Here is a 16,750-nt window from a genome sequence, read left to right on the forward strand (position 1 = left end):
ACATTGAGGCGTTACGTATTTAATGTCTGACTCCCGCCCTCTGTATGCTTGCGCCCTATCAAAATTCCTATCTTGGGCATGGCGCCTCAGAAGCAAAAGGCTTAAAGAAATTGTTTAATACGTTCTTAACATCTATTTATGATATGTCTTTCTCTTAATGTGATATTTGGATTTTAACTTACATGAATTTAAACTCTTTTTTAATTGTAAAGCTTTTATGATATGTTTTTATCGAAATAAAGCCTTTGACTTGACTTGATACATAGAGCAGTGACGTATCTCAAGCAGAATGCTGTACAGCTTCAGAAAGTATAAATTGACACTTTTGAGAATCCTAAAAGAGAACACTATGACAGACTTACAAAGGTAGAATACAGCATCAAAACAAAAGAAGGACAACAAATAGGTACTAACTCTATCAAGTTAACTGTACCACTGCAACATGGCCGTCTCGTCAGCGTGTCCGAGGGGGGCGGGTCCTGGGAAACTTGAGTGTCGTGAATTGTATTTCTTCTGTGTTTACAACATTTAGGAACAATGTGCAATAGCGTGATAGGCTGGACGCCTCGAGCCACAAGTGGCCCTTCCCCTGTGGGCGTAGCTGTAAGTTCTGATTCTGGTGACAGGCACCCAGTGACAGCTCTAGAGCATCGGAACAGCAGGGGCGGGTCGCACACAGAGCAGTGGTAGCGCTGAGGGGGTGGCGCGCAGTTGGTTCGGTCCAGCCAGCCCAGATTTGACTGTTGAGCGACTTCCAGAGGGGTTTCGGCCCGCCTCACCAGGGTTGGCGACCCCCCGCGGTTGGAGGAGTGGCTCCTCTGGGGGGTGTCATGCCGACGGGAAGTAAGAAGCAGGTACGGTTCGCTAAGAAAGAGGCGCACGGTGAGGATGGCGACGCGGAAACACTGCTGCCCGACCTGGACGAGGACACTGTATTCGACAAGGCGACGGCGGACAGGGGGAGGGTGGTCAGCCGAACCCGGAGACGGCGCAATGCTGAGCGATGGTGTCTAACCGCAGTCATATGTGCAGCCTTCTTGGGACTGGTAAGAGAGGCGTGTGAGCCGCTGGGGTCGAATGGAGAGGTTTTGGGGTGGGAGGCAGTTGGGAAGAATGGACGTGCACTGAGGTGCTGTAAGATGGTGCTGTGATGTAGAAGGCTGCCTTTCAAAAGACCGGGCATGCCTCTTGAAGAAGGAAGTTACATGCATTGTGGCTTAGTAGGGAAGGCCCACTGGCTCTGACAGGTCAGGGTTAGACGTGGTGTAATAGGAACTATTCGCAGCGGCGGAATACTCCCAGAGGTGCACTGCGCGGTGCAGTGCTGTAGCAGGTGCACTGTGTGACATGGCACCTAAGTGCAACAATGTTGTCATGCCATGTGTATTTATAAAGTGCACTGTCACCCGCTAAGGTATATCGGGCGAGGACGGCGTATAAAGACCATGCCAGATTAAAGAGCAAAAGGCCGCTTTATTAGGACAGGTGAACAATCGAAACTTAATTACATAACACATTTGTACACATCCCCGTCGCACTAATACAGAGTTCAACTCTCTCTCCACACCTTGAAGCCCCCCAACGTGAAGCAACTTCAAACAAACCATACAAACCTTTCTCACCATACCCCTATCACTTATTTCACCATACACTCAGAGCTGCCCCAACCATCTTTTCTGTGCGCCCTGTGCCTAGGTCTGCCCTGCCCTAACTCTTCCGTCCCATTTCATGATCCTTATGCTTCCCTGCTATCCAGGAAAAACCCCTGCAAAGGCGTATTTCCTGTACTCCTTGGGGCACACCACGAGGTTAGTAATGAAAAAACTGTTTAGTCTGGCACTCTTACAGCTTAAACTAAACCTGAGGGACAGTAGACTGTCGCATCCAATAGCTTAAATACAATTATGAAACGTGAAACCATCAGTTTTGTTGCCAAACTTTCTCTCTGACCCAACAAGTACCGCTCATTTGCCATGAATGGCATGTGCTCCCCATATTGTCTATAAAGCATAAAATCCTCACTTTTTGATATCTACATGTTCTACCACGCCTATGCCCCGCCCATTGGAAAAACGCCTCATTTAACTTTCTTTCTGGCCCTTCTGACGCAGTCTATTTTACAGCTCTCCTCAAAACCCTCCTTAGCTACAAAGCCATCCAAAACATGCATGTGCCTGACCACAGTCTGATAAACACATCTAAATCGCTCTTCAATAGCCACAAACCAGATAACTGCGCAAAATCATTTTCCCCCAAGGTGAATGAACAAGATGTCAGAACATGGTCTCCCGTCCACTAGAGCAGATAGCCGTGGTAATAACTGACTCCATTTCACCCCCCCCCCCCCACCCACCACACCATTCAATCTTTTCTTCTGTAAATTGAAAACCCAAAATTGTTCTGAAAGCACTGGTTTCCACCTGTTTTGCTGCCCATTTTACTAAAGACTGGCCGATATTCCACACGTAGAACCATGCACTAAGGGTCCCGCTGCACAACCTACAAACAAAGAAAACATATTACAATCAATCAACTAAAAAATGCATTTCACTATCCCTAATATAACATTTACAAAATGCAAAAGATAATCTGCCCAATTCCATACCTTTGCTAGGTGAAAAGCCCATTCTACTTGTTTCTGATGCTGCACCAGTCCTACATGAATGGGTTCCAAATTCCATCGGATTTTGAGCCAGATGTGTGACGGTTTTTAGAGGTCGCAAATGGAGAATTAGGCCGTTTGCGACTATTAAAACGGCTTTTAGCACGTACCAACCCTTTTTAGTGAGTCTGTATCCTATTGCCGACTCACATAATAAGGTTTGGGAGTCGGTATTAGGAGGGAGTGTGCCAAGGGCGTCCCTTCCTAAAAGTGAGTTGCAGGGGCATGTATGAATGTTTTGCAACCGGAATACAGTTGTAGAATATTCATATTTACTGAGTCTGTGAAGGAGGTGGTAAGCCACAGTTACAGGTTTCCTCTTTTTGTTATCCTCTTTCTTTTTCCCATCCTTTAAGGATACTTCAACCTATTTTACGTGCTGATTGCCCACTGTCTGTGACACGTCTTTATTGCTATTGAGCATTATGAACATCACTACATCCTTTCTTCTTTCTGTTAACTTCATAGTGCTCTGACCTCTTCTGCCCCCCTGCTTAGAAATTCCTCCTATACCTGCATATAAGCTGTCCTAGTACTCTGTGCTAGTGAGTTTACAATCAAACTGTATTTTCACCCTCCCAGTTCCCGTATCTCTGTTGGCATCTGTCTTCCTCAAATCTGCTCTGGGCACCAAACCATGGAATCTGATGCTGTGAAGGAGACCATTTGTTTGCTCCTTTATTATACACACCTGGCACATTTGTCTGTAAATACGATATTGAACATTAGAACACAGAGCGTGAAACGTTGCTTCAGCAGCATTTTTTCTTTTGCTTTTTATCCGTTCACCAGGGCTACCACTGTGGTGTTTTTCAAAGTAAATGTCACTGTATTGTGAGTCAAATCCTTTCCTCACAGAGCCAGGGCAACCAATAGTGGAAAAATTGGTCTGAGCACTTCTTGCCTTCCCAAAAAAAGCCATAACCATCCGCACCTGTCACATCAGAAAAAGTCTCAACCTGCAAGTGAAAATCCTCATCTGCTAACCACATGGTTACTCCATTGAAGCCTATGTTAAACATTCTCCAGACTTCCAAATTTGCCCATACTGAAGCTGAGATTCTGATTCTGTGCTGAGGTAACTTAGCCCCTGCCATAACAAAACCAATCCTCCTACTGAATGACCTGCCAGCTCTGACTACCTCACAAACAAAGTTAGGATGACCTGGTAACCTCTGTATTTGCTCAAGCTGTAATGTATGTGCCTCAATAGCACCGCTACTCACTAATTCCTCCAAAACGTGCTTCGGCCAAACCCTCGCTTACTGTGCTCCATTGGCTGCCGATTCATGAAAGAGACCATTTTAAGGCGATGTGTATTACTCACAAGGCCTTATCAGGCAAAGGACCACCCATTATCAGATCCCTCATTCAGTCTTACCGCCCTACTAGGTCACTTAGATCTGACAACAAGCAGTTAGCAGCAGTTCCAATAATAAAGAAAGCGCGAAGCGGCAGTCGCCGCTTTGCGTACAATGCTGCAAAACTGTGGAACAACTTACCTTTGTAGATTTGCTGTGAACCGAACTACCTTACCATCCGCAAGCTTCTAAAGACCTTCTTATTTCCTTAACTCCTTCAAACTCGAAGTGGTCTACACTAGCGCTGGGATGCCTCCGGGTAGCCATGCGCTCTAGAAATGCCTTTTCAATTCAATAGCTTCATCCAAAAGCTGAAACAACTCTTTGATCTTGTTCTCAGGTAATCCAGCCTCCATTTTGATAGTGTCGAGTCCACATGCTTCTGTTTGGACTTAGATTTCCCCTATTGTACCCTCAAAAACTTTCTCTGCCTATCAGGCGCGCAGCGTGACATGTGTCCCCAACCAATTGCCATAATAGTCCCTCACCTGTGCCCAAATACTCGACCACCCTGGTTCTGGACTGCACAACCTGGCCATGGAACCCAGAGGGTGGACTTGCATACCGATGTTTCCCCTAGGGGCCACACTGGTGCTGAAGAGGTGCGTGTGCCTAGCCACGCCTTTGGTAGGTTGTTAATTCAAAAGCCAGGTCTTCATCTTCTTCACTAATTGCCCAGCATAGCTGGAAGGTGTCAGTTGTCTCTTCCACAATCTCAGCCTTTCCTGGGAAACCTGTTTTTTGCCCTAAGGCATTCCTTGATGCTATTGATGATATAATTGAACAATAATTCCCTCAAATTTAAAGAATTTAACAATTTTGTCACCCCAATTGTATCCTCCCTGCTGTACTGCTCAGATTTTTGCGCGCTCTTGGGAGGGCCATTAACCTGCAGTGGCTGACTCAGTCTTTTTTAGGTCTCGCCTGAGCCAGCGCATGTGCTGCTCTGGCGAGACTTTTAGTAAGTGGGCTTTAAAAATCCGAACACACGCTTTTCGCCTGTGGCCTAAAGCTTGCAGTTACGCGCACAGGCGCCATCTGGCTTTTCTCCCACGTCATGGCTCATTAAGCGCATCGCTCGCGGGCACACTTACAGCGCGCGATTGCAATCACTTTCGCTGCCGCATCACTTTCACGGTCGTGCGGCCAATGCTTGTTCTTTTCGTCTCCTTATACTTCCTTTTGTCCCACTTTCTTTCTTACTTTGTCTTCCCTTCCTTTGCTCTTTCTGTCTGTCGTTCACTCTATCTTTTCTTCCCTGCTTCCACTTTCTCTCCCCCTTCTTTATTACTCTTTTACTTGCTTTCCCTCTCTACTTTTATCTTTCTCTTTCCATCTGTCTCTTGCTTTCACTCCTTTTTCCTCACCCCCTCCCTGTTTTTCATGCCCATAGTTTTGCCCCCTCCCCATTCCCATAACATAGACAGTTTATCCGCAGAAAGAAGTTTCATTTTAGACTCTGCCTAATTTGTGTAGGAGCTACACGAAAGGGCACGCAGCAGTTGAGATCGCAGTCACATCACTTCCAGACCAAAGCTGCTTTCTCTGCCACCACCAATGGTACCGTTTAAGTACTTACTAGAGTGAAATATTACTTACGAACGTGAATTACATTATTGTTTTTGTGAGCTCGGGGGTGGGAGCACTGTTCATGTGCGCGGCCAGGCAGCCACACTCACACTTTTGGGTGTTTCGATTTCTATTCGGCTTCACGCATTACATATGTAATACTCTGTTTACTTAGGTGAAGTAGGTTCAGGAAACACGATTAGTGCAGCAGCTACAGTGTGATTTGCATCAATGGTATGGGTGGCCGCGGACCGTCCTCCCTCTCCTCCCCACCAAAACAAAACCTTATGGCTGTGTTTTGGTACACGTCCAGGGAAAAAGACATTTCAAGAAACCACACTATACAATTACTAATGATGCACACACCCCTGATATAATTAATATTTCAGTGCCCAGATCATCTTGTTTTAGTGTGCCTTGGGTTGTATGTATTATGAGGTATCTGTAGCATTTGCATACTTCCCTACAGATAACATCAAATGTTAAGTCTGTAAACAGTTGTATGCTCCGAGCGTTTGCCAGCCGTGTGACGCAGCATCTGTTCTGTCAGACAGGAAAAGGAAAGACGACAAAGTGCGTGTTAGCTAATTGTGTTCTAATTTCCAGAAATCTTCCATTCATGACGCATGCGTTTTTGAAATACCTATAGTTTTTCTCTTTGTCATTTATTTAACTCGGAGACTTTTTAAGGCATGGAGCAAGTAGACAATTATGCAGTGTCTCGATCTTCCAACGGGGCACTCGAAAAGTGAACCTTTTCTCTCGCTTCTATTTCCCTATCGCAATCTAACTATCAATATTGTTTGGCATAATAGGCTTGAATTAGTATAAAATCGGTAGTAAAGTTCAAAGTTAGTCCAAATGATGCTCCAAATATTTCTATCATGGGGCCTCCAAAATCTTTACTATGACACAGATGTAAGACTTGTTTGAGAACTAGCCGGAGCACCTGAAACAAGCATTGGCATAGCCAATAGGTCTCGGCTTTGGGACCTTATAAGTGTTTAGCCATTTAACACTTGATGTTGTTGCACCAAGGATATTGTGCTGGATAACTAAACACTTATAAGGTACCAAAGACGAGACCTATTGGCTATGCCAATGCTTGTTTCTTGTGTGCTGCCAAGAACTGCTTCCAGGAAGACTCTCGAGTGAGAAACCTGACATGTTAGGTGTCACAGGTCTGACAGTTTGCAAGGTCACTCACAACCACTGTGTGCTGTAATAAGTAGCCTGCTATGTTGTCAGAGGCAGATCTGTATGTGGTTGAGAATTTGTATTTTGTAGCTGAAGTGTCCAGTTCTCAGTAAGGGTGGGAGATGTGGTGAAGTGCCCTGAAAGAAGGGAATCCGCAGCTTGTGGCGTATCGCCACTCAGAATGAAGATTGCCACACTCTGTGGCAGCGGATTCCCATTTTATTTGTGAACATCTTTTCTCTGAATAACAAGTAACTCCTGAAAGAATTATATTAAATTAATTTATGTTATAACTTTACATTGGTCATTCAGGACCCAATCAAACCAACTCAATTGGTGAATAGCATTTATATAGAAAGAATCTGTTCAGAGCATAGACAAAAGATTTATAAGTATTTTGTGTTTTCGTATGAAAAATCAATAGTTTTAATAATAACCGGAAGACATGTACATATACACTCTATACAAGACAAGGAAGTGCAAACATATAAATGAAAGGTCCCATGTTTACAAAAATCCACCAGTTAAGACTTACAAGTGTCTGATATATTTGAATTCGCAGAAAGTACTATGTGGTGAATGATATAACTCCAGTTTAACAACCATAATCTAAAAATTAAGGGTACAAAGGATTATAATTCAAATAGTTCTACTTTATATGGGCTGATATGCGTACATTTTTCAATGTTTAGGTCTATGGACAGTAAAAACCCATGAGACCATCTTCCCGGCTATATTTGTTTAGAAGGCAATCTGATCAATAGGGACTTCCTTGAAGACAATACGTCCAATGTGACTTACTTTAAATCTGCAAATCTAATTTTGCACCATTAAATTTGCATAGAGATAAAAGCCATTTGACCACCACAATTGCAAATGGTAGACTATTGCCCCGCTTCTGTCGGGTATGTTTGTCGCCATGAATTGTCCCTTAAGTTGGGGACTGCCCACATGTTTAATTTGTATATTAACTGCAGTATCTCTACGCAAATTCATTAAGATGGTCTCCTGGATTTTGGCTGTCTGTTTCCTAGTAGTGTATTCTTCTTTCATTAGGATATGTGGAAGGACAGCAATTCAGATATGCTTTCTCCTTCATTTGACAAAGCTATTGTTTATCTATACTTAATGGGCAAAGTGTAATTTGGGAGGTACAGATATGGTGCCCGCCATGAGCCAACCACATAATGTACCACAGTCAGTTTCACCATGCCCAGGCCACACATGTGCAAGCACCCATCTTTTTTTGGTAGGGCAGCATCTCCACGGAGAACGAAGACAGCGACTCTCACACAAGCAAGCGCTAGTCTTTGCGCTTGAATTCACCACATCCCTATCAGTGCACTTTACACTGTGGCGCTGTATCTCTAGTTGTTGGTGACACGTTGCTGCATTTGGTGCACAGCACTGCCATGGGGATGTGAAGCTGCTGGCAGTATGCAGCAAAGGAAGGGACAAGTGCAAACAGATCTTCGTGCGCTCTTGGCCTGCTTCTCATTGCTACTGTACAATGGTATGATACAGCGCTAAGCGGTACCTATGACACAGCACACTTTAGCATTGAACTGGGATTGTGTGCACCAGATCCCCTTTAAATATATCTCTGATCCCTCAACCAGCATCAGAGTAACTACTTGCTATCATCATCCTGACTGTGCCGGGTAGAGTGGCAGTATTTATTATCCTTACTGTTTATGATTTGCTGAAGACTGATCATTGCACAGGAGTCCTTTCTCTGTCCCGTCGATAGCTCATGTTCCTTAGACCAGGGCCGCACTACACCTGCTCTGTAGTTTTCCTCACAAGACGGCTCTAACTTTATACAAGGGCAAACTGGCCTCTGTAGTGCAAGTGTGGTTAGCCTTGGCTCTGATTTAACCAATCGGTTCTTGCAAAGAGGATTACAGGAAGACAGTTCTGCCCTTTTACAGAGCATCTATAAGCAAACTAAACGCTAATAAGAGTTTGCACATGACATTCGCTCTGTCAGCACTGGAGACCAGGCACTTCTGCAATGGCCTTAAGAAGCAGCCGCACTGACTTGGAAGTCCCTCAAAGCTAGAGAAATAATCAGGACAGGATGGGTATCGCACTGCAAGATTGATCACATCGGGAGTGTCAAATTTCGGGTGCTTGAGGCGATGCAAGGACATTTCTGAAATCTAAATGAGGATGGGATGAAGCATCTTCAGACAGCTCGGACAAATACTTTACTAAGGTTGACGACTTATGCTACTGCCCCACTCACCCTCCACCTCCTACTGCTCCCAGGTTTTTGGAATGTCTTTCATAGTGATTTTCAATCTAACACTTCATCAAACGAAATCTCTTGCTGCTAGGTATACTATGTCATGTTTGAAATTCTTTTTTTACATCTGGTCAAGTTGGCAAAGTGATGACTGGTGACAGATCAGCAGAGATGTTGTGTGTTTTGTGAAAAAGAATTGGCGGGTCCAAATCTCTGGTGGTCTTGAGATTTCTGTTCCTAAAGTTGCAAGGCTATGCTCAAAACCGTGCCATGTTAAAGCTGTAATGTCGCTACAGTTTATTCTTAGTTATATTGTTTTTAGAGGCATAATAGGGTAGTGTCTTTTTAAATAATAGTGAGGCTTTGTGTTCTAATTTGTGTTCAAAAGAGCGAACATAATTTTGTACGAAAATTATGGTATTTTCGTTATTAGGTAAAATGTTATTTTGATAGCAAATATCAGTCATCTTTTCTGTTTTTAGGAGTATGAAAACATGAGTAACATAAAGCAATGACTGGGTCATTTTGACACAAAATCCAGTGGTAATTTTTGTTTTCAACAGGCACAACAGAACGATTTTCCTTCTCAAATACGCAACAATGGTTAATAGTTTGATTATTCATACTTAACCATAAGCTCCCCGCTGCAAATTAAATAAGCTTGAATATGTCTTCCCTGTGGTGTTAAATGAGGATTCAGATGAGTCATGTTATTGTTGCACATAACTGTACTTGTTTGCCACACAGTTGTGGCTGGAGCAGTGCTTCTCTGTAATATTGTACTTGCTACAGCTGGTTGTTTTGAGTCTGATCATTAGTGTGTTTTGAGACATGGGCTACCTTGTTCATTGCTCAGTATTACGTTTCTCAAGTGCAAGTTCTGAATTGAGACTATTGTGATAATAGAAAGTTGGGATTAGTGAGGATGAAATTCTATACTGAAACAATTTATGAAATCATTAAATGTTGTGTGGTAACTTTATTTAAAAGTAAGTTTACTCTTAAGTTTTGCATCCATCTGCTAACGATTAAAGGCTATTTAGTTCTCACAAAAAATGGTGGGGGGAGGGATGGGGAGAAGAAGGCACTAGATTTTACTTTGCCTTCATATGTCTGTTGACGATTTTAAATATGGGAAAGCTTCCTCTGGCACCGGGCAAAGCAAACGCCTTCACTTGCTGTTTTAGGGAAATGGTTAAAGGTGGGGCATGCTAAATGTTGACTGGCCTCCGAAAGTCTTCTTTAAGTGGTAGCAAGGGTGACTGAATTCAGCATGGGCAACAGCTCATTAAAATGTTTGCCCAGGCCTTCAAAAATCATAAACGTTATCAGACCTGCTGGTCTACTGACCTGACTAATTTACTTGATCTAACTATAATGCTCTTGACCCATAAACTGGTCTCAAATTGTGTGATCTTACCAGCACCTGAATTCAATCATGGTAGTACAACTCCTTCAGTCGGTAGCATATGGCTCGGAAATTATCCACAGAAAAGAAGTAGCCGTCCTAAACATATTACAATCAAACGTGAATAAATCCTGCTTACATTTGCCCGGTCGACATCTCAAGCTAAAGTACGGCTGGAAATTGGCCTGATTACTCGGGAGCAGGAAAGAAATAATGCTTTTGTAAAGCTATGCTGGACCCTTTATGCGTCAAAGCAGCTCTCTGAATAATTTGTGTTGGCAGGAAATACAATCCCAGATTGTAAAAATCTAAATAAATCTTAGCGAGCATATCTGTTGGCAATACTCACTAGGCAACAAGGAGGCATGGGCTTTCTCAATGGAAAGAACATCCTTCTTCCGGTTAAGCAACACTCCGGCAAAGCCGGTCACAACTGCAAGACAAAAAGGTGCTCTCAATGAAACTCCATGCCTAGACTGTTATTGCATCATACCAGCTTTTAAAACCCCAGCATATCTGACAACTAATTTTTCACTTGCATTAAAACATCAGTTCATGTTAATTCGCTTAGGGCAATTTGAAACAAAAGACCTTATTCCGTCATGAAAGAGTCGGCTGACAAACGCAAGCTGGCACTTATGTTTGTGCAAATGCCTAGCCCTCTTGTAATTAAGAAGGACGCTACTTGGATCACACTTTTTGCAATTGCACATGTGCCCCTGTGGGTAGTCCGTTATCTGTTGGCAAAGTGGAGCCTCAACTCTCCTGGTGTGCCAGATAGCTAAGTTCCTTTTCCTGGTGAATAAAAAGCTTGGCGCTTCTTCGCACCAGGGGCAATGGACCCAAGTACTCTTTGTAGACACTGGATAGATAATCAATGAATCACAATGCACTTGCACTTTTGTTCCCCATATCGTGGGTGTTTCATTGTACTAGATGACAAAATATCAGTTGCACAATCATGTTAACCCCTTCAGTGCCACGCCCTTTCCCCCTCCTGTGCCGGGCGTTGCACTAGTGGGTGGGGTTCATGACGAGATAGTCTCGTCATTGAGCACGGTTGCGCTGTGCCCATGACGAGACTATCTCGTCATGGGCACTGAAGAGGTTAAAGCTTGGTCTCTTTTTTAATTACATTTTATATTGTAATGGTTTTAATTAATCATCAATAAATAAACTTACGTTGTTGTAGTTGAGTCGAACGTCTGGCTCAGCTCTTGATCCTTTAAATTTTCTCATCCTAAGTAAATATTTTATTTAACGGGGCTGCATTATTTTTAGGTCTTGCCTAGCGTTGCAGCGCGCATGTGCTGCTCGCTCTGCGAGGCATATTGTGTTAGCGGAGATTTCAGAAGTAGAGTTGCAGCCCTGCCTATCTTTTTTTATTGCCTGGCGTCATCGTCTATGGTAAACGCTGGCTTGTGATTTAAAAATGGGGCTTCTTTGTTACTGCCCTGTCTCCTTTCGGGACCGCCCATCCGGACTCAATCGTTTACTTGCGGTGTTACACGGTCTCCTTTAATTGGTGGGTAAGCACTTTTTTTTCCTTTTTCGCGAAATGACAGCTTGTCAAACATTGCGGCAGGCTCAGCCGTAATGGTATTTTTTTTGTAACTTGTGATCCCGTTTATTGCTGTCTCTTTTCCACACGTTTTCCTATTATTTTGTTGCTGTTGCCCGATAGCAGCGCAGCAGAGCTAGGCACATGTGAATGTTCGTGTATGTAATTGTATCATCTGCAGCTCTTTTTAAAGCAGCGTGGCTGCGCTTTAACGTATGTTTTTTACATCTAGAATGGCGGCCGCGCTATTAAAGCTGATCAGGGCAAAATATATTTTCTTTAAAGAAAGACCCGTGGTTTTAAGATGCTCTTTGTGGTGTTTTTCCAAGCGCGAGGCACGCTTTATGTCCCAGAATGGCAGGCACACATTTCTTTTGTTATGCGTGCCTCACCCAAATCAATCAACAATGGCACCTGCGGCTTGCAGCCCCTCCTCCCCGCCCCCTGGGTGCTGCACGTTATGTTGCAGCACGGTGCCCGCAACTTGTAAAACAAGGAGCGTAAGAGTCAGAGAACGTGCACGGCTCGTCTTGGAGTCAGGTAAGAGATTCATTTGCATGTGCACTTTGATTTATCAATTTATTTTGAAATACATATCCGCAATAACAAAGACCGTTAAAAAAAATATATTATGCGGGAGGGCTGCTTTCATATGGTTTGTTTATTTAAATTCTGTTCTGCTGTGGTGCATAAATAAAAATTAAGCTCCTGAAATGACCCCCGCCCCCCCCCCCATGCTGCATTACTCAACAGCAGCTTCAGGAGGCCAGAGCATTTTAATTTTTCTTGAATACTTTAGAGGAAATTGCACCCTTGCAAAGCCACTGGTGTCATTCCGTTGTGAAAGGCATTAGCTGATTATGTGGCAAATCGGAGCTGCCTTGGACGATGTGATATCTGTTGTCTAATGTGTTCTGTTGGGCATTGCTCTAAGCGCTTTGCCTCGTCATGGGTAGAAAGCACTATATAAATGCAATTACAATGATTTACAATAGTGTACCGCAGTAATCACCCATCATGTGATTCCCACGTGATTCTTTCACTAACTTCTAAAAGTGATGAAACTGCGGTGCATCTGCAGCTAAAACTTGACCGCCCAGACAGTGGTTTCAGAGACAAGCACTGATTTACTCCCCTCCCATGTATACATGATACTTTCCCTCTCCCCGCTGCTGGGTGTGACTTAAACCCTGTAACTCGGCGCTGAACTGTCGCTGCGTCACCTTGGCGAGACTATTGTTGTGGGTTTTGCTAGCGAAGGGAGACCAACCATGTGCGTGCACGGACAAGCGATGTGCGCGCGCATGGTGTCTCCTCTCTGCCGTCTCCTCTGAAGGGGGAAAGGAGATGTGTACTCCGTACGCGTGATGTGTGCGCGCATGGCGTCTTCTCTGAAGGGGGACAGGAGATGAGCACTCCGTACGCGTGCACATCTCCTGTCCCCATATGAACACAGTGCCCGCATGGCGCACTTTCACTTTTCCTAAGGCTGGGTGTGTTTAGCTGGTTCAATAGAAAGAAAACATGACAACTCCTCGCACTTTCTCCTGTCACGAAATACAGTTCGCCCATTGCTTCCATGCTCTATTCATCCTCCCCCTCCAGCCTAGCCGTCCCTGTGTCTTTGCCCAGCTGCGCCTTGCTCCATGTTAGGACATCATGTTTCTAGTATGGGGCTTGTTATCCACTGTGTCAGTTCAATTACTTTATCCGACATGCTGGTTCAATAGACAGAAAAAATAACAACTCCTCGCACTTTCTCCTGCTACAAAATACAGTTCACCCATTGCTTCCATGCTCACTTCACCCTCCCTCCTCCAGCCCAGCCGTCCCTGGCTCTTTGCCCCGCAATCTGTCCTGACAATTATTCTTATGTTTTTCACTCCCCGTGCCTGTCCCTCTGCCTTGCACACTCTCTGCAACTTATCCTCATGTTATTCTCTTGCCGTGCCCAGTCCCTCTGCTCCGCACTCTCTTACTTTGCCCCGCGCACTGTCCTTATACTTGTATTGTTGCTTCACCTTGCTTTCCACTCTCGCCCACACTCTGTCCTGCCACTTTTCCTCATGTTTTTAGCTCGCTATACCCATCTCTCTGCCCCACAATAAGTCCTGCCACCTAATATTATGTTCTTGCCTAGCAGTGCTTTTGATATGCCCCGCACTCTCTCCTAACAGTTATTTTTACGTTTTTCATATACCGCCCCTGTCCCTCTGTCCTGCACTCTCCTACCACTTAGCCTCATGCTTTTCACTCCCAGTGGCTGTTGCTTTGCTTTGTACTCTCTCCTCACAGCTAGACTTATTTTCCACACTCGCTGCGCCCTTTCTGCAGCTACCCTGTTTGCGCGTTGCTCCATGTTGTTAGGACATCATGTTTCTAGTACGGGGCTTGTTATCCAGTGTGTGAGTTCAATTACTTTATCCGGCATGCTAGTCCAGCTGGTTCAATAAAAGAAAACATTACAACTCTTCACACTTTCTCCTGCTACGAAATACAGTTCGCCCATTGCGTCCATGCTCGCTTCACCCTCCCCGCCCCCCTCCAGCCTAGCCGTCCCTGTCTCTTTGCCCCACAGTGTGTCCTGCCAATTATCCGTATGTTTTTCACTCCCTGTGCCTGTCCCTCTGCCTTGCACTCTCTCTGCAACTTACCCTCATGTTATTCTCTTGCCGTGCCCAGTCCCTCTGCTCCGCACTCTCTTGCCAAGTATTCTCATGTTATTGCCTGCCGTAACTTTTACTTGCCCCGCGCTCTGTCCTGCCATCTATACTTATATTTTGCTTTATCCTGCCTTTCACTGTGTTCTGCACTCTCTCTTAACAGTTATCCTTATGTTCTTCACTCGCCACTGCCGTATTCAGATTTATCTGCCCCTGCCATTTATCCATATGTTATTTCCTCGCTGTGCCTGTCCCTGTGCCACACACTATCTGGTCACCTATCCTTTGTTATTGCTTTACTGTGCTTTTTACTTTACCCCGCGCACTGTACTCCTACTTATACTTGTATTGTTGCTTCACCTTGCTTTCCACTCTCGCCCACACTCTGCCCTGCCACTTTTCCTCATTTTTTTAGCTCGCTATACCCATCTCTCTGCCCCGCCATAGGTCCTGCCACCTAATATGTTCTTGCCTCGCCGTGCTTTTCATCTGCCCCGCACTCTATCCTAACAGTTATTCTTACGTTTTTCAATTACCGTCCATGTCCCTCTGTCCTGCACTCTCTCCTACCACTTACCTTCATGCTTTTCACTCCCCATGGCTGTTTGTCTGCTTTGTACTCTCTCCTCACAGTTAAACTTAGTTTCTACACTTGCTGCGCCCTTTCTGCAGCTACCTTGCTTGTGCGTTGCTCCATGTTGGTAAGACATCATGTTTCTAGTACGGGGCTTGTTATCCGGTGTGTCAGTTCAATTACTTTATCCGGCATGCTAGTCCAGCTGGTTCAATAAAAGAAAACATGACAACTCCGTACTTTTTCCTGCTACGAAATACAGTTCGCCCATTGCTTCCATGCTCACTTCAACCCTCCCTATATTTTTCACTCCTTGTGCCTGTCCCTCTGCCTTGCACTCTGTCACTTATACTCCTGTTATTCTCTCTTGTGCCCTGTCCCTCTGCTCCACACTCTGTTTTGCCACTTACCCTAATGTTCTTCACTCATCGTGCCCATTTGTCCGTCCCGCACTGTCCTAACAGTTATCCTTATGTTTTTCACTTTTTACCTTTTCATCTGCCCCGTACTGTCCTAACAGTTATTCTCATATAAGTTCACGTGAGTAACTAGAGTTGTAAACCGAACGCATTGCAAAGACTACTCTCCTATAAATATAATCTAGGGTTGCTACCTTGCTTTCGTGTTACTCCATGTTGTTAGGACATCATGTTTTTAATATGGGCCTTGTTATCCGGTGTGTCAGTTCAAGTACTTTATCCGGCATGCTAGTCCAGCTGGTTCAACAGAAAGAACACATGACAACTGCCAGAAAGTATAAGGTTGTCAGTTGAAAACCTAGGGCGTAAAAATATGTAATAACGAAAAAGAGCAAAGGGGCCCTCTGACGTGGTTTGGCTTTTTTGGTGGCATATTGTTACTCTTTCGAACAACTTACTTCCTTCACTACAACTGTACAGTAACAATCACATTTATCTTGTAGACTGATTAGTTTGAATAATTTAACCAGAAACTATTTGCCCAATTTTGACGTTTAGCAGAGTTCCTTGCTGATTTGGCACTGAATTGGGGCGACCCATTTTCATGCTCATCACAGCAGCTCTGGACCCTCGTGCTGCCCCCTACTCGGTGTTCTTCCCAGTAGCTTTGCCAGTGTGTCATCAGTCATATGCTATAGCTTATTGTATGATATTGATGTTTTCAGATTACCCCTGACTAAGGGCAATAGTAGAGCCAAAAATGCATTGGGAGGAGTTGTTTATACTGCAGCATCTTTGTTGTTATTCACTTTTGAATGTACTTCACAGCATCTGCAACAATTTGGAAATAAAGCAGATTGACCTATATTCTTCATGTCACCATTTGGATTCATGATAGAAAGCAGAGATTCATCTGTTGTCTCATTCATGAACTGACTGACTCATCAAAAAGTGTTGAATATTGTGTATACTTCTACAGTACATTACAGTAGTGTGTTTAGTACCCAGGACATACTTCCGGGTTTCTTTTTTCCTTTTGGATTAGGTGGCTGTCCGAGACACCCACTAGGTGCACTCTTCATTTTGAT

General features: G+C 44.2%; 1 protein-coding gene across 1 annotated transcript in view; it reads left to right on the forward strand.

The window, feature by feature from the left end:
• The first annotated feature begins 593 nt into the window (after window positions 1-593).
• The window catches only part of LOC146821199 (solute carrier family 60 member 1-like), a 211,351-nt gene continuing 195,194 nt past the window's right edge, over window positions 594-16,750 (forward strand). Inside the window, exon 1 of the mRNA XM_085612136.1 lies at window positions 594-1,046. Within this exon, the coding sequence (XP_085468262.1) occupies window positions 831-1,046 (216 nt within the window). The 5' untranslated portion in view covers window positions 594-830. The remainder of the gene's footprint in view (window positions 1,047-16,750) is intronic.

The sequence above is a fragment of the Triturus cristatus genome, chromosome 6, assembly GCF_964204655.1.
Source record: "Triturus cristatus chromosome 6, aTriCri1.1, whole genome shotgun sequence".
Lineage (NCBI taxonomy): Eukaryota > Metazoa > Chordata > Amphibia > Caudata > Salamandridae > Triturus > Triturus cristatus.